General features: G+C 48.2%; 1 protein-coding gene across 37 annotated transcripts; it reads right to left on the reverse strand.

Annotated features, from left to right (window-relative positions):
• Positions 1-66: 66 nt before the first annotated feature.
• Positions 67-17,745, reverse strand: LOC113626749 (methyl-CpG-binding domain protein 1). Of its 37 annotated transcripts, none has more exons than XM_027118511.1 (18): positions 17,550-17,743; positions 16,201-16,334; positions 9,936-10,050; positions 9,674-9,840; positions 9,506-9,588; positions 9,294-9,334; positions 8,771-8,917; positions 8,549-8,677; positions 8,311-8,385; positions 8,061-8,180; positions 7,909-7,977; positions 7,143-7,310; positions 6,469-6,768; positions 6,238-6,375; positions 5,753-5,887; positions 5,608-5,669; positions 4,407-4,478; positions 2,599-2,710 (listed from the first exon to the last, which is right to left on the reverse strand). In XM_027118511.1, exons 2-17 carry the CDS (start codon positions 16,308-16,310, stop codon positions 4,439-4,441), a joined length of 1,899 nt encoding a protein of 632 aa, XP_026974312.1. In that variant the 5' UTR covers positions 16,311-16,334; positions 17,550-17,743; the 3' UTR covers positions 2,599-2,710; positions 4,407-4,438. The 37 variants fall into 37 exon arrangements, 36 of the variants coding, with proteins under 36 accessions (XP_026974309.1, XP_026974298.1, XP_026974316.1 ...); XM_027118520.1 differs by lacking the exons at positions 2,599-2,710; positions 17,550-17,743 and adding exons at positions 12,707-12,832; positions 12,932-13,052 and having other exon boundaries at positions 3,225-4,478; positions 16,201-16,314; XM_027118519.1 differs by lacking the exons at positions 2,599-2,710; positions 17,550-17,743 and adding exons at positions 12,707-12,832; positions 12,932-13,047 and having other exon boundaries at positions 3,225-4,478; positions 16,201-16,310.
• Positions 17,746-21,203: the final 3,458 nt, after the last annotated feature.

Genomic DNA, 21,203 nt, shown 5'->3' on the forward strand with positions numbered 1-21,203 from the left:
TAGGCTAAAATTTGAGGCCATCTCTAAGTTAATCTTCATGACATAAATCATCACAAGACAACCTTATTCGCGTAGTTCTTTACAGGAATTTACAAGTTATTTTCACACATAAAACCTCTGAGCCTCACAAATATCTTACAAGATTGATGGAACAGCGGGTATTATCCTCATTTTACAACTAAGCAATTAAAGCTGAGAGAGCCTGTTTTGTCAGCCAACTCAACCAGTAATGACAAATTTGTTAATAAAATCAGGAAACCGGGGCTTAGACTTGAGGTACCCTAGGATGGGGGGCAATCAGATGGGCTGGTACGGCAGTGACACGACCTGGCTGGGCACAATAAAAACTAGGGCCAGGGGTAGGATGTGGATTAGAATTGCAGGTGATCGGGCTCTGAGATTCCGGATCCCAGGCAGGAAAACAACACAGGTCAGGAAACCTAGAAGGGGCCCTCAGCACAGGTGGAGACCACAGCTGTACTTCTGGTCAAGAGCAAGGTGGTAGTTAATACCTACAAGCCAAATAACACTTTGGTACTCTTTCTATAGTGGGGATGAACATAGAACCATCACTACAACACACAAAAAAATCAGCACCTAGTCGGTCACTGACGTGTAATAACCAAAGTACAAATAGTACTGTGCATCCCATCTTAAGACCGCAATTTACGGTAAATTAGCATTGCTTAATCATTTGTAATGCGCCCACTTCGGATTTTGTAGGCAGTAATGTTTCTAGGTTTGGACTCCATTTCCTGAATTGCTGGTTCAGGCTTTCAGCCACAAAACAGTGTCTCTCTTCTCTTTCAAACTTTCTTTTAATAATTCTCTCATTTTGTCTTTTATGTCCTATAAAGCTTCTTCCTTCAACTGCAGTTCGGAAAAATACTCATTTTCATTTACTGCTAAGAGTTTACGTAGCCTGAAACAAACAAAAAAGAAAGAAATTAGATGGTTGTCTCCGTTCCCTGGACACGGTCCTGAGGGCCAGTTCCTTGATCTTCGATTCCCACGGGTGCCTGGCCCGCCGGCTGGTCTGGGTGGAAGCACCCTGACACCACACCCTTGGGCAAGAGAAGCGACGAAAACGCCCTCGGCCTAGGAGCGGGTTTTGGTAAAAGCCACTGAGATCCTTGGGCGCCCGTCGGTAAGTAACCTCCGAGGTCTACAGCCTGGAGTTTTCAGCGAGACAGGGGAAATGGACCCTTGGCAATACCCGGCTGCCCTGCACATCCCAGCGTTGGTCCTGAGCTCGTCTTGCCGCGCCCTCACCCTGGGCGTGTCCCGTAATTTAATTCCGCTTCGGTTTTACCTGTTGAGCCACTTTGTGAAGAGGGGATTCGGCTTCCCACCGTGACGGCTCGGCTTGGGAACAGAAGCCTGGACCCAGCGGAGGCCACGCCCACGCCCCAGGGCCGCCCAGGCAGGCGGGTGAGGGGCAGCGTCTCCCGAGCCCCGGTGGGAAGACCGCGGTCCGGGCGCCGGAGCCCCCTGGCGGGCCTATTCAGTGGGTGGAGGGGCTGGGCCAGGCGCCAAGCCCGGTGAGACGAGGCTTTCAACCAAGTCTCAACCTCCTGGGAGGCCTAAGAGAAGTGATTCACCCAAGGTCCACGGACAGAACCTGACCTTGCTCTTGCCACCCACTATACCACTTTCTCAGAGGCAGTCAATCAACACTTAAGCACCATCAAGAGTCTCCAAAAGAAACACTAAGTGTATAAATCAGTAAACGGGACAATAAAAATCATTTAAAAATAATTTTAAAATAGAACAGCATAGAGATAGAAACTATTTATATTATTTCCAATGCCTATTGTGCCCCAACAAGGTTCACGCAAGGGCTGTCCTCCCAACAGTTTCCTGAATTCTGTGTTTTCACCATTAAATTCCACGATAAAGTTGGAAATCCATTCACCATTTGTAAATACATATTGATGTATTTAATAAAACTGCATGGACTATATCTTTTTCATTCCTGAATCCCAGTATTAAGTACAGTGCCTACCATGGGCCAGGTTCTCAATACTCGAATGACACAAAAATAGCCGAGACCAGCAAGTTTTTTCTGGGTGGGCTTGACAGAATTTCTGTACTTGCTGGGGTCACCATGAAATCCATGGTCTTCAGCTTTGCATTTTCAGCAACGCAGCTTTATCACGTTATCCTTTATCCTCAGGTGAGTAGTGAGACCCTTGGGAGCTGATTCATGGCAGGGTGGCTTTGTAACGTGTCACCTTGACTAGGCTACGTTTCCCAGTACTCCCTTCCCCGTACGCTTCCGGTTAGGATGGGCCACAAGAGACATTTTGCGTGATATCTGGAGGGCAGAAGTGAAGCAGCAGCACACTCGGAAGGTTGGTGCAGGGGCACCAGGCACTGTTGCAGTTCACACATGTCATTTATCTGCTGGCTCACCTCGTTGGTATGGGGCAGCAGTCAGGCCTGCAGCCAGGCCTGCAGCTGCTCCACCTTCCCCAGGATCTTCCTTCAGCTTCTCTAATTCCTGGCCCAGATGCATATTTAACTCTGTGATGAAGGGCACCAGCTTCTTCTGCAGGAAACCCACATCATCGAAGTTGGAGGTGGTGAGAGGCTGACATGGGTTCCAGGCCATCCGCGTGGTTTGCAGCTCGTGCTCGTGGGCGCCAGTGTCTCCTCGGTCTCCCACTCTTTACATCCATCTTCCCTTCCCGATTGCCTGCCCTGCAGACTTCAAGCTCCAGCATTAGATGTAAAAACAACAGCCTTACAGAGACTGTTCAACCAGCTCCCACAACTGCATAAGGTCAAATCCCTACAATAAATCTTTTAATATACATATTTATATGTACATATACACATAAAATCTTTATATTAGTGGTGCTGCTTTTCTGACTGTATCCTCATACACACAATAACCAAACTCTTATCTCATGAATCAGAATGCTATTCAAATAAATTTCACTTAGGACATCACTGTCAAAATACCACTAGAATACTAGGGTTGAGTGGTTGGATCCTTGTTGGGGGGGAGCAAAACAGTATCAATAAAATTATCCAGTCTTGCCTCTGGCTGAAGTAGGCAGGGTGACGCAACGGAAGGAGAAGAGGAGGGTGGCAGAGGGCTATATAATGAGTTAAACTAGAGAAAAGTTTAATCTACATCTGAATTATCTAAAGCTGCAGAGCTGGGATTAGAGTAAGGCAAGCAAAGCACATAGGCTACAAAATTTAAGGAGGGAGGCATGCACTCAGTCCTGCCACTGTAAAGCTAACTAAGTAATGAAGCACAGGTCTAATTTTCTTGGCACTTTATGCAGAGTTGGAAAGTGAGGCAGGGCTGAGCCAAGACTGGCCCTTAGGCAGGACGTGAAGCAGGAACTCGGACTCCTAGTAGATAGGGGCTGAGAGCAGAAACCAAGCACAAAGGTCACCAAGGGACAGGGGATTCGAGTTGTGAGGAATGATGAACCAGGCCAGGAGCTTTACTTCTGAAGGCTGCTTTGGCTGAGGACGGGGAGTGACGGTAACAAGCAGCGCCAATGGGGAAAGATGCCCTTTGGGTTAGAGGGATCCTATGCAGCACCCAAGGCCTGGGAAGAACCCAGTCTCAGGAGTTGCGGGTGCTCTGATAAGGTGGCACCATCCACAATGGCTTGGTGCTCCCTAAACCACCCTAAGGGCAGCAGTGTTAAGGGATTTGTTATAAAGCTTAGAGTAATCCACCTTGTTTTCAAGGTCACTGGAAACTTGCGTTAATATAACATTATTACACACTATTAGATATAGGTTATAGTTAACAGTTTAGTGGCTTAACTTAGGACAAGGCTTTTACAACCTGGGTCTGATTCTAGGCTCTATCAATATTAGCTGTTCGACACTGGACAAGTTATGTAGTTTCTCTGCATCTCAGTTTTCCTGTCTGCAAAAATGGGCAAAACCAATGCCTTTCTAGAAAGATGTTTCTGAGGACTAAACTAGGTCCATGGGAGGAACTCACCAAATAGCAGTTCCTTTCCTCATTTATTCACATTACATTCCCAACTGCTGTCTCCCTGAGGAAATGTTTAGAGTCATGGCCAGGTCTCATCCAAATGTATTTAAAATTATTTATGATGATGGCTTGTTTAGGCTGAAGGTGGCTTTAATTACATCCCATCCCAACTCCCCCATCCTTAATATCCACACTTCTCAGGCTCTTGGGATTTGCACCGGTTGGAGCAGGTGCACCAACTTTCTACTCTTTTCCTTCCTTTTCTGCTTACTTCCTCTATAAGCTCAAAGTACTGAACAGGCCTGCTCCTCTGGTTTGGTGGTAGGTTTTCCCAGTTCCTACTGACTCCCACACAAGCCCTGGCAATCCATCTATGGTCCAGCCTCTGAGCAGATCAGTGTTGTCTCTCATAAAGTCGGTCTGTAAATATCACCTTGAGTCCTACAGTCTGCAGAAGCCTCCAGTCTACTGCTTTCTAGCTCCAGGTTTTTTAAGGTCCTTGGACCTAGAGAAGAGGGAGCAGGTCTGTATGTTGAATGAGGTTCCCTATGTGCAAAATGGAGCATCACAAACCATTCCCTACTCTTCCATTTCCCCTTAATTTTCCCTTCTCTCTTCTAAAATCTTCCATTACAGACAATGTAGCACATCAAGCACATCATTACCTTCTCCGGTAATATGTAATGACTTCATGCATAGGGGAAATAAGTCTCCCCAGTTGGATTATAAGCTCCCTGACGGCAGAAATCCTGTATCTTCTGAAGGATAAGCCTTCCAGGGTCATTGATTCACCACTGTATGCCACACTGCAGTGTACCCAGAAGGGCCGCAATCAGTACCTCAGTACTTGCCCAGGTGCAGGTGGAGAAGTCTCTGGCCTGCAGACACTAGTTTGCAGGAACAAAGGAATCCAGGAGTTTAGGCCAACAGGTTTATGTTGCCTGTGTCTGGGGCTCTGTTCAGGGCTGTCAGCAGTTCTGCAGGAGGCAGCATCCCCCTGTCCCCCTCCCACCGTCCCAGTCCTTACAGGCACCTATCCTGCCTTCTACTGCCACGCCTGCGGGGACAGTCCTGTGCAGCAGCTAAAACAGTAAATGACCTCAACGGGCTCTGGAAAAGCTGAAGAAACACAGCCTAATCCCTTCCACAGAGGATACTTCAGTTGTATGTGGATCCAGATCACAAAGCCATCTTAGGACCCAGGTCTCCTGCCCACCCACACTGCCCAGCCCACCCATTCATCTTTTGGAGACTCCACAGGCCTTCAAGACCCCGAGTGATAATTCTCTGAATAAGAATTTATATATTAAGCCTGACCTCTGTGGATTTTCTTAGGGATATGGGGACAAGGCTTTCCTTTTCTTTTTCTTTCAAATCTCATCACAGGTCACCAAATCCTCTCCCCCCATCACCTCCCGTAACCCTCCTCAAGAACAGCCCTGACCTGGACCTCAGGAGAAATCTCTAAGGTCCTGTACAAACCCCGTCACTGACTGTGACAAGAGCAGTGGTGTGGGGCCTTTACCTCCCACAACACCATGCCAAAACGCTGAGTGTACTTTTAAGACTCAGGGCCCACATCTGACAGGCACCCCACCCAATCCCATCCCCACCCCTCCCTGTGGAGGGCACACCTTGGCAACCAGACTGCTGTGTCCCGGAGGCGGGTTCCACCCAGGCTGAAAATCTCCGTGATCTGGGGAAGAATTAACACCAGGGTCAACATGGCTGGTGGGGCTAAAGCAGGGTCAGGAGAGTGAGGTGTCCCCCAGCACTGACCACGGGCGTGCCAGCCCCTCCTGCCTCCTCCTCTGGGGCCAAGTCAGCGGTGGGGTCATCCTTGTTCTCCTCCTCCTTGTCCTCCTCCGGGTCAGGTGGCTCTTGCTTCACAGGTGGCAGGCCTGGGTCTACTGCCTGGGGGAGGTGGAAAACGGGCAGTTGTCAGAAGGGTAGGGCTGGCCTGAGGAAAGTGTCTCTATCAGCCAACATGTCACTGTGCTGACAATCCCACTTCTGTCACACTTGAGCACAGAAAAACCATCTCTCTGCCTACAAACCTTTCCCATTCCTCACAGATTTCCATTCTTCTGTTAGCTGGGCAGCAAAGCAGGCAAAACTAGTTGCCTGGGGAGGGTGGGGCATCTGTCAGACAGGCGGGATGATTCTGTGAGAGGCTGTCATCAGCACACTATTACTTTGCTCAAAGAACCACCATCATGGCTCACCATCACTCTGCTCACAGACCACCCATCACTGACCCCCACCTTGCTGGGGCAGCCAGGCAGCAATACAGGAGAAGTCAGGATGGCTGTGCCCGGTGTCCAGTCTTCCTGGGCATCCGCCTTCTCTTGCTTCACCTGGGGTAAGGCCACGACCCAACTCAGGCCAGGGCACTGGGCCTCCTGCGTGAAGGAGGATGGCAGCAGACTTGGTCCCAGCTTCCCCACACGAGGCTGGGTGGGGTCGGGAAGGGCAGGATAAGGTGGGACCCTCACCTGTAACAGAGCCGCTGTGGAGGCTGGAGCTGGGCCAGGCACCTGCACGGGACTGCTTGCACCCTCCCGTAAGAACACGAGGTCGGTGCCAGGCGGGGGCAGCACAAAGCCACTGCCTGCTTCCTGCTTCACTGGAGTCTGGGCACGGTCTGGCTGGGCCATGGGCATGGCCAAGGGAGGCTTCGGGGTCTGACCCAGACGGGGCCTTCGAGCAGAGCCAGGCCTCTTTCGACGCGGGTAAGGTGCGGGTGGCCCGGCGCCATCCTCGGAACCTGCCCAGACACTTGGCAGCAGCCGCTTCTGTGAGGAGAGATGGGGTGTTATGGCCACTGGGTACGATGGCCAACCACACTACCCTGCCCCGATCAATGTGCCTGTGACTCCGCTTCCCCCGCCCCCGTTAATCCCAGCACAGAGTCTCCTCAGGTATGAGCCCCTCGTCACCGAGCCTGCTAGTCTCCTGTTGGCAATGCCAGTGCCACCCAGATTCTTCATTTATCTCAGCACAACGTCAGCTAATTGCTGGCAGAACCCCTTGCCCCACCCACCGCTCCGAAGCTGCAGGACCCATCTGGCCGGTCCCCACCCACCTACCAGGCCGGCCCATCCCTCTCAGGCACCAGGGGGCCTGGCACTGATCGCCCCACCCACCTGACCCATCCTGCTGCACCCACCATAGCAAACTGCAGGCACTGGCGCCAACGACACTTCTGGCGCTTCTGGTTGCTGCCCCCGAATTTGGGCTTATCACAGCAGAAGTCGCAGTGGCCACAGTCCATCCGCCGCAGGCAGGCCGCACAGGCCCCACACTTGCGGTTCTGCCGACGGTTCGTGTAAGGCTGCTGGGGAGCAGAGGGACGGGGGACGCTGTCACTAGGACAGTTACAATGCTGCTCCTGTTACTCCTCCACTAGCCCCACTGGAGGGAACTGGCTGGACACTGGTCTTAGCCTGACTCCCCACTAGTCACACCTCAGTGTCTGCTAGTCGAGCACCAGGCAGTATCACTGTACCGGATGGCCCTTGATACCACGAGGACTGTGGCTGCTCCAGCACGGTATCATCGTTCTGTCTGCTAGTCCCCCACTAGCTACCAAGACAATGTCTTTGACCCCCATCTCCAGCAGGATTTTGCTGACACTCTTTTAGCTCCCATCACTGCACCTGCAACATCTGCTCATCCTGCGTGAACTTCAGTCACCATGCCAGCTGTTCCTCTATTAGTCCCACTAGAGTGCTGGTTCATCCGACATTAGGTACTGTCAATTCACCTGTTGATCCCATATTAGTGCCTACCCCACTGTCTGCTCATCCCACACTAGCACCCATCACTGTGCCTTACTATTCCCTTATTAGGCCCATGGCAGCATCTGCTTCTTTGGGGTTAACCAAGTGCCCTGGGAGAGTCTAGGCTTGTCCAGGTAGGGTGAGGCCACTCACTAGCTCGTCCTCGTCTACACAGTAATAGATGAATTCAGCAGGTGGCGAGGGGGCCAGGGCTCTGGGGTGCTGCAGAGGCAAATGGGGTGGGGTCAGGGCAGGTAGTGGGTGAGGTTACGGTTGTGCCTTCCCCCTGCCCACCAGGGCCTCACCAGCTCTGGAGACTCTGGAGGCTGCGAGGGCGGAAGTGCAGGCAGTGGCTGGGTTCGGGGGGGGCGCCGCCGGGGAGCCACCTTGGAGTCGCAGCCTCCCCTGCGGCGGCCGTGTTTACCCTGAGAGAAAGCCAGAAGGACAGTTTAGGCTTGGTGGTACCAGGTAGACACAGGACCACCTGCTTCCCCCGAGGTGTGCAGAAAGCATGCATGTGGGACAGGCAGGCAGAGGGTGGGCCGGGGCACTCACAGCAGGGGGAGCCACAGCTAGGGGAGGGCGTCGTTGACATCGCTGATGGTGGCGGCGGAGGCGGTGTGCAAGGTGCTGGCAGACAGGGGCAGGCGGGGCCGAGGAGGTGAGCACGGGACGGAGGAGAAAAGAAGACATGAGGTGGGCAAGGCCAGGTTGGGAGGAAGCAGCGGCAGCTGTAACAGTACAGTGAGCTCTGCCACGGCCCACCAGCGCCGGCCCCTCCAGCCTGACTCACCCGCAGGCAACGCCGCTGGACGCACCTCCACTGGCGCCTGAGACCAGGGCGGGGAGGGCGAAGGCAGACTCGACAACGGCCACAGTCCTCTCGGGTCTGACAGCCCCGGCACACTCCACACCCTCGGCTCTGTGGGGGGCCGGAGGTGTGACGCATGGGGCCAGGGCTATGAGGGTCAGGAGTGCAGGTGAGCCTCGGGCCCACCCCACCTGCCCGACTCACCCTTTCCACAATCCGGAGGCACCGTCTTCGCTCACACTTGCAGAACAGCCCCGAGGCCACATCATGGGGCAACTGCAGAAGGCAGGTGGAGCAGGCCCCACAGTCTTCTGTTACCTGGCAGGCCGCACACTCCCCGCAGCCCACACGCTGCCAGGAATGGGCGGGGCAAGGTCACAGGTCCAGGCAAAGTGGCTCCAGGAGCACTGCCCCTCGTGTGTCTACTGACCCCACACTGGCCCCCATCATCATGTCTGCTCGTCCCCCATTTGTCTCATCACTCACTGTCTGATGACTACTGATTAGCCACCATCATTGAGGCCATAACGATGTCTACTGTTCCCCTGTGAACCTCGTCACTGTGTCTACTGATTAACTCCCATTACTGTCAGCTGACTGTAGCTAGCTCCCTACAAAATGACTCTGACACCCTATGGATCCATCACTGTTCCTTCGAACTCTCACCAGCCCCTATCACATCCTGCTCCCACCGCACACTTGTGAGGAGGAAGCAGGTCGTGCTTACCTTAAACATCCTCTGCTCCCGGTTGAAAGCAATTCTCTGTGCTGCAGGGAGGAAGAGAGTAGAAGAGAAATGTAAAGAGAGCATCAGATACCTGACCTCATGACTGCCTCCATCCTGACATCTACCATTCAATCTCCAGCCAGACACCTGTGTCCTAGCCTGACGCCAAGCCTGCTCCGGCTCTACCTCCCAGTGCCCCAGGGGCCACTCACCTCGGCAGTCCTTGCACAGAGTCTTGAGCCGCTGCCGTCGGGTTCCATCCCCTGAAAAGCTGATTCCACAGTTCTCACAGCACCTGGGACGGGAAACATGGGCGTGGGGCCGAGTGCACCCCCAACCACAGCCCTCGTGGACCTGGCTTACTTGAGGCTGACACTCACCCAGGCGCAGGAAGTGAGGCTGGGACTGTGCCAGCATCAGCCTTGGTCTCATCCCTTGGGGCCTCCTTCCTGACTTCGCTCTTCGAAGGTCCAACCTGACGTTTCTGAGCCTTGGCTGGCTTCGAAGGCTTCTTCCGCTTCCTGCTGGGGATGGCCAAGGAATGGGCCTGGAGATAAGAGCAAGGGCAGGAAGATGTAAGTCAGCGGGTGGGTGTTAGGTGGCTCAGCCACTCCTGCCTGGGTATCCCACACTGTACAGTACCTTGGGGGCTGGATAGCACAGGATGCCTTGTTTGAAGTCAAAGAGGGTGAGATCGCACGCAGGGCCCAGGTATCGGGTCAGCTCAACTTTGCTTCGGATCCTGTCTCCTGTGGGGCTGGGGGTGGGCCAGGACGGGTTGGTACCTAGGTGGAACCACTGCCACTCCACCCCCACAACCCTCCCACTGGGCTGGTGAATAGGCCTGCAGAGCTGGTGGGATACAGGAGGCAGACTGGGATCAGCCTACGAGCCCCGACCAAGTAACTACCCCAAATAATCCTGAACAGCAGGAAGATAAAAGGTGTATAAATACCAGCAAGTATACAAACAGTAATAAGTAATATAAATGTAAACAGATGTGCATGTATTTATAATGTGTACTACTAGTGGTATTCTATGTAAGTGAAAATAAACACAAATAGGAGCACAAATACATTGAATAATATAACTGTGTTAGCATTACATACTAAATACATAGACAAAGAAAACTTATATAAGACACAAACAAATGTTTTAAATATAGCTGGCCCTTGAACAACACAGGTTTAAACTGTGCAGGTCCACTTATACATAGATTATTTTCAAGAAATATACTGGAAAATTTTTTGGAGATTTGTGACTATTTAAAAAAACTCAATGAACCACGTAGCCTAGAAATATTGAAAAAATTAAGAAAAAGTTAGGTGTGTCATGAATGCATAAAATATATGTAGTACTAGTCTATTTCATCTTTTACCACCGTAAAATATACATAAATCTATTATAAAAGTTTAAACATCGAAACTTATTTATCACACACTTAAAGACTGTATGTGGTACCATTCGCAGTCAAGAGAAATGTAAACAAACATAAAGATGCAGTATTATACCATAACTGCATAAAATTAACTCTAGTACATATTGTACTACTATAATCATCTAACAGCCACCTCCTGTTGCTACTGCAGTGAGCTCAAGTGTTGTATCTGCTTAAAATGTCATGGAAGGCTAATCATCTCCGAGTGAGCAGACTGTTTCTCCAGTAAACTGCACATCACAGTAGAAAGTGACCCCTTGCAGTGGTTCATGTCATTTTCATCGCGTTTAGCGCAATACCGTAAACCCTGAATAACATCATGGGACCCATAACAAAGTGTAACTAGTGATGCTGGAAGTGCTCCCAAGAAGCAGAAAAAAGTCATGACATTACAAGAAAAAGCAGAATTGCTTGACATGTACCATAGACTGAGATCTGCAGGTGGTTGCCCTCCAATTCAAGATTAATGAATCCAGTTGTAAGGACTATTGTAAAAAAAAAAAAAAAAAAAAAAAGGAAATTCATGAATCTATCGCTGCAGCTACACCAGCAGCTCGAAAACCTTGTATTTTTTGCAAAACACCTTTTTATCTCGCACTGAAAATGCAGCTCTTATGTGGATGCAGGATTGCTATAAGAAAGGCATACCTATAAATTCCAATATAATTCAAGAAAAAATGAAGTCACTGTAATGACAGCTTAAAGCAAAAGGAAGGTGAAGTCTCTAAAGCCAGAGAATCTAATGCCAGCAAAGGATGGTCTGATAATTGTAGAAAGAGGTTTGGCTTTGAAAGTGTCAAGATAACAGGAGAAGCAGGTTCTGCCAACCAAGGGGCAGCAGACAAGTTCCCAGAGCCATTAAGAAAATCATTGAGGAGAAAGGATACCTGCCTGAACAAGTTTTTAATGCAGATCAAAGTGCCCTATTCTGCAAAAAAAATGCCAGAAACGACATATATTAGTAAGAAAGAGAAGTGAGCAACACGATTTAAAGCTGGAAGGGACAGGCTAACCCTACTGCTTTGTGCAAATGCAGTCAGGTTTATGATCAGTACTGCCCTTATCTATAAAGTTGCTAACCCTAGAGCCCTGAAGGGAAAAGACAGACCCCAGCTGCCAGTCTTTTGGTTGTACAAGAAGACCTGGACAGCGAGAACCCTTTTTTTTATTGGTTCCATTGATGCTCTGTCCCTGAAGTCAGGAAGTACCCTGCCAGTAAGGGACAGCCTTTAAAGTTCTTTTGATATTGGACCACACCCCTGCCCACCCAGAACCCCATGAATTCAACACCAAAGGTGTCGAAGTGGTCCACCTGCCCCCAAACACAATGTCTCTAATTCAGCCTCTAGATCAGGGGGTCATAAGGACCTTTAAGGCTCATTATACACAGTACTCTACAGAAAAGACTGTCAACACTATGGAAGAGAGCCTTCATAGACAGAACATCATGAAAGTCTGGAAAAATTACACCACTGAAGACGCCATCGTTATAGAAAAGGCTGTGAAAGTCACCAAGCCCAAAACAATAACTGCTGCTGGAGAAAACTGTGTCCAGATGTTGTGCATGAATTCCCAGAATTTACGACCAAGTCAATCAAGGATATCATGAAAGAGATTGTGGATACGGCAAAAAGGGGGGAGCGGATGAAGGGTTTCAAGACATGGATCTTGGATTCAAGAGCTATCAGACACCACACCAGAGGAATTAACACAAGACGACTTGATGGAGATGAACGCTGCCGAACCAGTGCCAGATGATGAGGAAGAAGACGAAGAAAAAGGAGTGCCAGAAAAAAACTGACATTAGACAATCTAGCAGAAGGGTTCCGATATTCAAGAATACTTTGACTTATTTTACAACACGGACCATTCTATGATATGGACACAAACTAAAGCAAACAGTGGAAGAAAGATTGGTACTGTGTAGAAACATTTTTGGAAAAGTGAAAAAGCAAAAAGGTCAAACAGAAATTACCATGTACTTCTGTAAAGTTACACCGAGTGTTCTGGCCCTCCTGCCTTCCCTTCCACCTCCTCTCCTTCTGCCTCTGCCGCCCTCCTCAGCAAGACCAAACCCCTCCTCTTTCTCTTCCTCCTCAGCCTAATCAACGTGAAGACAACAAAGATGAAGACCTTTATGATGATCCACTTCCACTTAACGAACAGTAAATAATCATCAGGCTGTACAGTTAATACTTACCTATCATGTTTGTGCGTGGGTATCTTTGTGTGAAAACCTAACAACTGTACGGCAAGAACTGTATGAGACGTTTCATCACCCAAGTATTCATCTGTGCGAGACTTGAAGTGGATTGCCTATACTTACACAGGCATAAGGTGAGAGATATTTAATATAAACTTAACATGTTAGTTTTCTTACTGTTTTATAACTTTGCTTTCAAAGAATTACATTACCATATGGTATGCCTCTCTCTCTGGCAATCAGGGAAACTGCCTATCGTCACAGGTAAGTGGTTTTTAAAAATGTAACAATGTTCCCAATACTGTATTATGAATATGATTATAATACTGTATGCCATAAAAATTTTACAATTCATTCATTAGTGTACAGGTGAGGCTACCATGAAGCAATCCATGAAGCAATCGTATCAATTATAGTACCCTATCATAAAGCAATCATATTGCTCCTTCTTAGTTATCAATGCATGAATTGTTATACCTGTAAATAAACATAAAGTTTTCAATTATCTTTTCATTTTTGATGTCTGGTATTAGTAATATGTATAATATCTACAATGTTTTGTATCATATAAGACAATATTGATGTAGGTACTGACATACAAGCAATTCATCTTGTAAACAGATGATGTAAACTTATGGTATTGATAAATACAGTACAGTACTGTAAATGAACTTTTTCTTCCTTATGATTTTCTTTTCTTTTGGCTGCACCACACGGCTTGCAGGATCTCAGTTCCCCGACCAGGGATTGAACCCGGGCCACAGCAGTGGAAGCCCAGAATCCTAACCACTAGGCCACCAGGGAACTCCCTTATGATTTTCTTAATCTCTTCTCTAGCTTATTTTACTGTAAGAATACAGTATATAATATATACAACATACAAAATACGTGTTAACTATTTATGTTATCGGTAAGGCTTCCAGTCAACAGTAGGCTATTAGTAGTTAATTTTTTTGTGTTTTTTTTTTTGCCGCGCCACATGGCACTCAGGATCTTAGTTCCCCCACCAGGGATTGAACCCATGCCCCTGCAGTGGAAGTGCACAGTCTTAACCACTGGACCACCAGGGAAGTCCCCAGTAGTTAACTTTTTAAGGAATCAAAAGTTATATGTGGATTTTCGACTGCACAGGGGATTGGCATCCCTAATCCCTACATTGTTCAAGGGTCAACTGTACACATATAAGTAAGTGTACATATAGATATACATACAAATACATATGTAAACAAATAAATGCAACTACATACAAAACAAAGTATAAGTAACTGATGTTGGGAGACAATATTCCACAGGTCTCTCACATTTCTACATGTCTTTCAAGAGCAGCATTGACTATCCTTTGTTATGAACTATCTTTTCAAGGATATGTGTACAGCATCAGCCTTGGAAGATAAGAGATAGGGTGTCCTTCCAGAGCAAAGGGAAGGCATCCTTACTGTCCTAACATTATAAAAGACTGGATTCCTTAAGCTCAAGGTTCCTCTCCTACAACACAACCCAGTGCGTGTGTAGGTGCTAATTAATTACTCTCTTCATGTCACCCTGTGGGAACTGGCATTTGGTGAACTGGCACAATAACGATGACATACTGGATACTGCTAATGCTGTGAGTAATAAACTGTCTTTCATCTCTGAACCAGAAGCCTCATATCTCCTACTAGCATCCACAGAACCGCGACACATTCACTTGCTATCTTGCCTTAATTAGGGTAAAATCTCTGGCCTTTTCAGTTCTTGATCATTGCACTTATATTTATAAATTTTGAAAGTTTTATAAAAATTGTAAATATGTGGATAAACGTACAACTAATATAAACAAACATATAAACATTTAAAAAACACCGTATGTTTATTTATAAACATATAAATAAGTGTAATTGTAGGTACAATTTTACTATATTCCTCCAAGGAAACAACAACTTACATACAAAAAAAGTTTAAGAAATTTAATAACCGTATCACTAACATATTCTAAAAGACCTTAAATCCTTAAATGTAACTGGTTTATAAAAATGTATTTTCATGTATTTACAGTCAATTCTCATTATTCACAGTAATCTGTTCTATAAAGTCACCTTGAACACTGAATTAGTGAGTACAGAACCACTGCTCCTAATGGAACTACAGGTTAGGTTCCTGTAAGCCTCTGGTCACATTTTGTCAGCTGATCAGTATGTAACCTTGTTTTACGTGTGTTTCTGTTTAAAGACACCCTGCTTAATACAGTCCTCTTACAAATAATTAACTGCATGGTCTTTGAATGATTTAAAGCCAGGAGCTTTGGAAGCCATCTGTGTTATATAGGTTCCTTTGTCGATGTAAAACAAGCCAGTCTCATCAGCACTGAAAACCTACTCTTCTACATAACCCTTTTCCTGTATAACACTTTTCAGGTGTTTTTTAAATTCTTCCACAGTCTCTTATCTGCAGAACCTGCCTCACTTGCAAATTTAACACATTTCACGATGTATCACCTTCTGAAACGTGTAAGCCAGCCAGCACTAGTTGAGACAGGCTTAACATTTTCATAACCCTGGGTAACGTGACTGTCAATGTCCTTTGCTTTCAGCCTCACAACGCTGTCCACTACACTTTAATCATCATCTCATGGTTCCGCGAATTCAGCCACTTTAACACCTTTTCCTTAGCTTCATCAGATACTATAGATGTTACTTTAGCACTTTCTGGAGCAGCCTCGTGTACTAATTGGCAAATTTCCTCTTCTTTTTCTAGATATACTGCCTTTTTGATTTATCAACATTGAACTCACAGCCAACAGCACTGCAACTCATGCCTGAACAAAACTTATTTAATATGTATTTTCTGCATATTGCACATCCCCGACTTCTTGCACTTAGAACACTGGACAGCACTTCAACACTACACTTGGGGGCAACTACAAACAGCAAAATCACCATTAAAAAGTACAAAAATGCAAAAAACAGAACACTAAATAGACCTCAGAAAGGATACTTGTTTACAGTACAAGAGCTAAAATAAGAAAGCCTCGTGCAACCTCGGCTGGGAACACATGCATCAGGCGACTTATTTTTCGCTGCTCTGTGCATATCCACAAATGACCATGAAAGCACAGTGAGTATGACTTTGGGGGTACAAACAAATTTTAGTAAGCAAATTTGCAAATATGGAATCTGCAAATAATAAGGACCAACTGTATATGCATAATTTAACCCTACCCCCTGATTTCACCCTGCCTAACCAGGCTCAGCCCTAACCCCTGACTCTGTCCACAACCCACCCAGTACCTCTGGTAATAGGTGTCTGAGCGTCCACAGGTGGCACCTGACTTGCGAAAGACCTCACGGCGCTTCCAGCCAGGGCCCAGGGCCGGGCAGTCCAGCCAGTCCTCAGCCATGGGGCCACAAGAAGGAGCAGCGGCCTGCAACATGGAGGGGGCAGTGGGAGAAACTGAGGCTCTAGGGAGGAACATGTTGTGCCCCAGGCCGCACAAACCCACGGATCTATTAATGCTTGTTTAAGATCTAGGACCTGCCACAAGCAACTGGCCAATGTAAGGAAGAGAAAAACCCCCATCCCCACTCCATTCTTCCCTGTCCTGGGCCCAGGAGCTTGTCATTCCCCCCACTTCTTGACCGGGTAGCCCCATCCTCAACCTAAGGGTCTCCATCCTCAATGCATTCCTCACTCTCAGCGTCCTAATCCCCAATTCCCCCCCCCCCCCAGTCTCAGCTTGAGAGACCTCAGTCCTCCCATCCTCAGCGCAAGAGGCCCCCATACGACTCGTCCCCAGACCCAGGTCCCAACCCTCAGTATCCTAACCTCCCATTCATTCCCTTCCTTGACCCAGGAGTCACTAATCTCTCTCTTTCAGTCTTTTAACTCTTCCATTCCTTCCCTGTCTGCTGTCCTCTTATCCCGCTACCTCAGTATTATTGCCTCGACTTCCTCTGTGTCCTCTGCCACAGAGCCCCCAGCTCCTCCATATCGTTGACAATCTCGCCCACCTTATTTTCCCTCTGTCGGTGCTCTAAGCCACAATTTCTTCCCAAGCCCCCAAACCTCCCTATTCCCCTCTTCTGCAGCTAAAAAGTTCCCTTCAACGTCCTCATCCTCCCATCAGCTTTAGACATCCCTTCCGCGTTTGAACCCCCCCCACCCCATTCCCCTCCTCTTGGGCCAGGATCATGCCATCCCTAACTGTCAGCGCTCTGACCCCCTATTTTTCATCGTCCTCCATATGAGACCCCCGTGCCTCCCTTTCAGCATTCCAACGCATTTCTCCCCGTCATCAGCCTGAGAGCCCCTCATTTCTCCCCTTGAGCGTTCTGGACCCCCATTTCTCTCTCCTTAACCTGAGAGGCCCCGATATCTGCCCTCAGCGTTCGGATCCTCCCCTATTCCTCTCCGTCCTCGTCCAAGACCCCGACACTTCCACCTGTCAGTCTTCTGAGCCCATTCCTCCCCGTCCTTCCCCTAAATTCCCCCATTACTCCCCTTCAATATTCCGACGCCGCCATTCCTCCCACTCATCGGCCTGAGGGCCCTTCACTGCTCTCCGTCAGCGTTCTGAGCTTCAATTCTTCCCCATTCTCCGCCTGAGCGGTCTCCATTTCCACCCCCACGACTGTCTCACCAGCTCGGCTCCCGGCCGGTACCTTCCACCGCTCTAGGTCCGCTGACCCATGGCGAGGGTCCCGCCTGTGGCTCTCGCCTTGCCCAGCTCCTCTTCTTCCTCCTCCGCAACCGCTTCCTCAGAAGCTGTAGCTGTCGCCGTCGCCGTCGCCGCCGCCGCCGCAGCCGCCGCCGTTCGTTGCTCCAGGAACCGGATATCCGCCGCCCAACTCTCGGGCTCCGCCCCCTGGCGGGACGCCTGCGCGCTAATACCCCGCCTGCGCGAACTCTTAGCGGGGAAGACTCCACGCCTGCGTGCTGAGTCCGGTGGAGGAGCGTGCTCCTTTTAAAGGGATCTGCTGCGCTTGCGCGCCGACGTCCCACTCAGGCCGGCGCCTCATCGGAGACTTGCAGCGCCTGCGCACCTCGCTTCGCGCCCCTCCGTCCATCTCGTTCTCGCCTGCGCTCTCCAGTCCCAACCTAAGGGGAGGAGGGGGATTTGGGTTCCTGGTCTCTGTTTGGTTGGCGATCTCCATAAGGAGTAACTGGGAGGGAGGAGCGGAGAATGCTGGGGTCGTGCCAGAACACTCCTCTCGCGCCTGTTACCTTGGTCGCGCCTGTGCTCTACCGTTCCTCCTGTCAAGGAAAAATTAATCAATAGTCGATCTAAAGAAGAAATAGAAAATTTTATTTGAGCCAACTTGAGGATTATAATCTGAAAGACAGTGTTTTGGAAAACTCTGAGGACTGTTCCATCTGTTAGAAATGGAAGGCACAGTTATGTACATCTTTGAGACAAAGGATCAAACATCAAAATGGCACTGACTTTTTTTTTTTTTTTTGCGATACGCGGGCCTCTCACTATTGTGGCTTCTCCCATTGCGGAGCACAGGCTCCAGATGCGCAGGCTCAGCGGCCATGGCTCACGGGCCCAGCCACTCTGCGGCATGTGGGATCTTCCCGGACCGGGGCACAAACCCATGTCCCCTGCATCGGCAGGCAGACTCTCAACCACTGCTCCACCAGGGAAGCCTGGCACTGACACTTTACATTAAGTTAGCCAAAGGTGCTGTGTGGCTGAACCACACTGACTCCATTTTTTCAGTTCCATCATAGGCCCACAGTCCTACCCTCCTCCCCTTTCTCTGTGAAGGAGCTTTAGCCTACTCAGAAGGAATGCACGAGCGCCAGAGAAGTTCTCTATCAGCTTTTACCCTTGCCTTCATCTGATATGAAAATTCGAAGAATGCCTTTTGCTGACGCAGATGGTTAATGATTTGTGAGGAATAATAGTCCTGAGACCCCTGGGAAGAGAAAAAACCCTGGTTCCCGTTGGCATGGACGTGCTTCTCCCTTAGTAGTGAAACGGAGGGCTAACCTGAGTAGGCCCACCAAATTTAACCTGCCTCACTTGCTTTTAGTTTGCTTTTAGTTGATTTTAAACTAAACTCCCACTAGCTTCCTTATATATAACATCCCTGACATATGGGTCACTGTAGTAATGGTTGCTTAAGTTGTTTTTCAGGAACTTGGAGCTAGTTCTTGCCCGATTCAGACCGGTTGAGACTACTGACAATCTAACTGGACCTGCATGATGACCTTTTAACATCAGAAGGCCCAAAACTCCACCCTCAGAACATGCTAACACTGCCAGTTCTTGAACATGTGTCCTATGAAGAACCATGAAGCTTGACTACACTTGCACAGATCACTGATTACCTCGCTTTTCTTATTTCCAATCACTTTTCCCCATGCCTCAGACCATCCTGTCTCTTTATCCCATAAATATTCCTAAAACCTATCTTTGGGAGGTGGATTTGAGATTAATCTCCTTGTTTGGCTGCCTTGTGAGTAAAGCTTTTCTCTACTACAAAGCTTGGCATCTCAGCATTTGGCTTGCTGCATACAGGCAAATGAATCTGGCTTGGTAACAGTAGTCAGATTCTATCCTTAGCTTTGGCCCCTTTAAATAATCCTGTACCACATTTGGAGGTGTATAGTGCAGCTGTGAATGATTCCGGATTGAAATCTGCCCGATCCTACCTGTATGTAACCTACCCACAATAAACTTCATAATTGTACTTTATGGAGTTGCCTGCTTTGTTTTTCAGTCTCAAAGTTTCTTCTCAGTTCAGGGGATTTATTCAATAACCCTGTCTTCAAAGAATTGGCGAGCCAGCCAGGAGACCAAAAATGAAATAGGCATGGGTAAGGGGACCACGTTGGGAGACAGCCTGTTGTCAGTGGGGGAAATCCCAGGATGGCCAGCCTCTTCCATGTGGGTAGACTTAGCCAAGTTTTTGGAACGCTTCAGACTAGTGTGTGAGTACAGGGACACCCCCAAAACGCTATAAGGGTTACTGGAGATTCTAACCAAAGCAGTAGGTAAAGAGAAGCTAAGGTAGGAAATTGAACATGTTATAGCCGCAGTAGTGTGGCTGCTGCTTTGGGCCCTGTGACTGAGTGCAGAAAAAGAACTCCGACTCAGGCAGGAACTAGGGGAAAACTAAAGAGGCCCTGGCATTAGAAAAGGATCTAAGAGTGTTTGTTTCTCTAATTCAGACCTACTAGCCAAAAAGGTACAACAACAAGAGGAACACCTAGAGGTCATGGTATGCAAAGTGACAAAAATGCAAGGGTGGCACCATCCAACAGGGTGAGGACCATTATCTCACAGGAAAATTGGAATCCCAAATGATGGGATCTATGGTGTAATGATTTCTCTGAGAAGGGAAATATAGTTGTTGAAGGGGAAGATGACCTAAAGGCTTGCCCCCTCATTCAAACAAAGACTCAGGCAACCTGTGAGCCCAAAGATGAACAAGAAGTGATACCAACTAGCCAAAAGATAACTATGAGGGAGTATTCTTCTGCAGAAGTAGTTGAGTTGACAGCCAGGTTCATATAAAAGACCAGGAAAGGAGTAACTGCATGGTTACTCTGCCTGTGGGACAGAGGAACAGATAGTATCATGCTAAATGGCCTGGAGATGTCCAAAGTGGATTTCGTGACAGCACAGCCAGTCCTGAGACAAAGGTTATATGCTGCTGGAATGGGAGGGAACTGAGGATGGTGGCTGACTTGGTTACTTGGATTAGGGCTGGGGTAAAGCTGCCCTGGCCTAACAAAGGAGATGTCCCATCTCCTCCATTACACTGGAACTCCATGGAAGAACTACAAGACATCATTAGAGAACTGGGAATGAGACATGTTATATATCCAGACAACTTTATGGGGCCAGATGAAGAATAATTTATCTCAGGTATGAAGGGCTGCATCTTACAGTCTGCTCCTGGAGTTTGGTATGACACCTTAGTATCAGTTCTGGCAACTATATTCAGTAAAGTGGTAGCTCTGGTAGCTGCCATTATAGCAGATCTCAGTGAAACAGAAAGAGTCCTCCATGGAGGAAATAGAAAAGTAGAAAAAAATAAAGAGATAAAAGAGAAACAAACAAAGGGTGGAGAATAAGCGGGGAAAGGACCAACCCAGGTATCACATAAACAACTTTGGCAGGATTTAATGTTATCAGGGACTCCAAAGGAAAACAGTGATAAAACAATGACAACAACAGCAACAACAGCAAAACCAAAGAACAGAAAACCTAATTCAGTCCTGTCATCTTTGTGGAAGTCCCTAGCAGAAGACAAACAAATTACTCCTCTTTCTACTGACA

This window comes from Aethalodelphis obliquidens, unplaced genomic scaffold (genome assembly GCF_003676395.1).
Source record: "Aethalodelphis obliquidens isolate GAN/ISIS:26980383/991018 unplaced genomic scaffold, ASM367639v1 scaffold19, whole genome shotgun sequence".
NCBI lineage: Eukaryota > Metazoa > Chordata > Mammalia > Artiodactyla > Delphinidae > Aethalodelphis > Aethalodelphis obliquidens.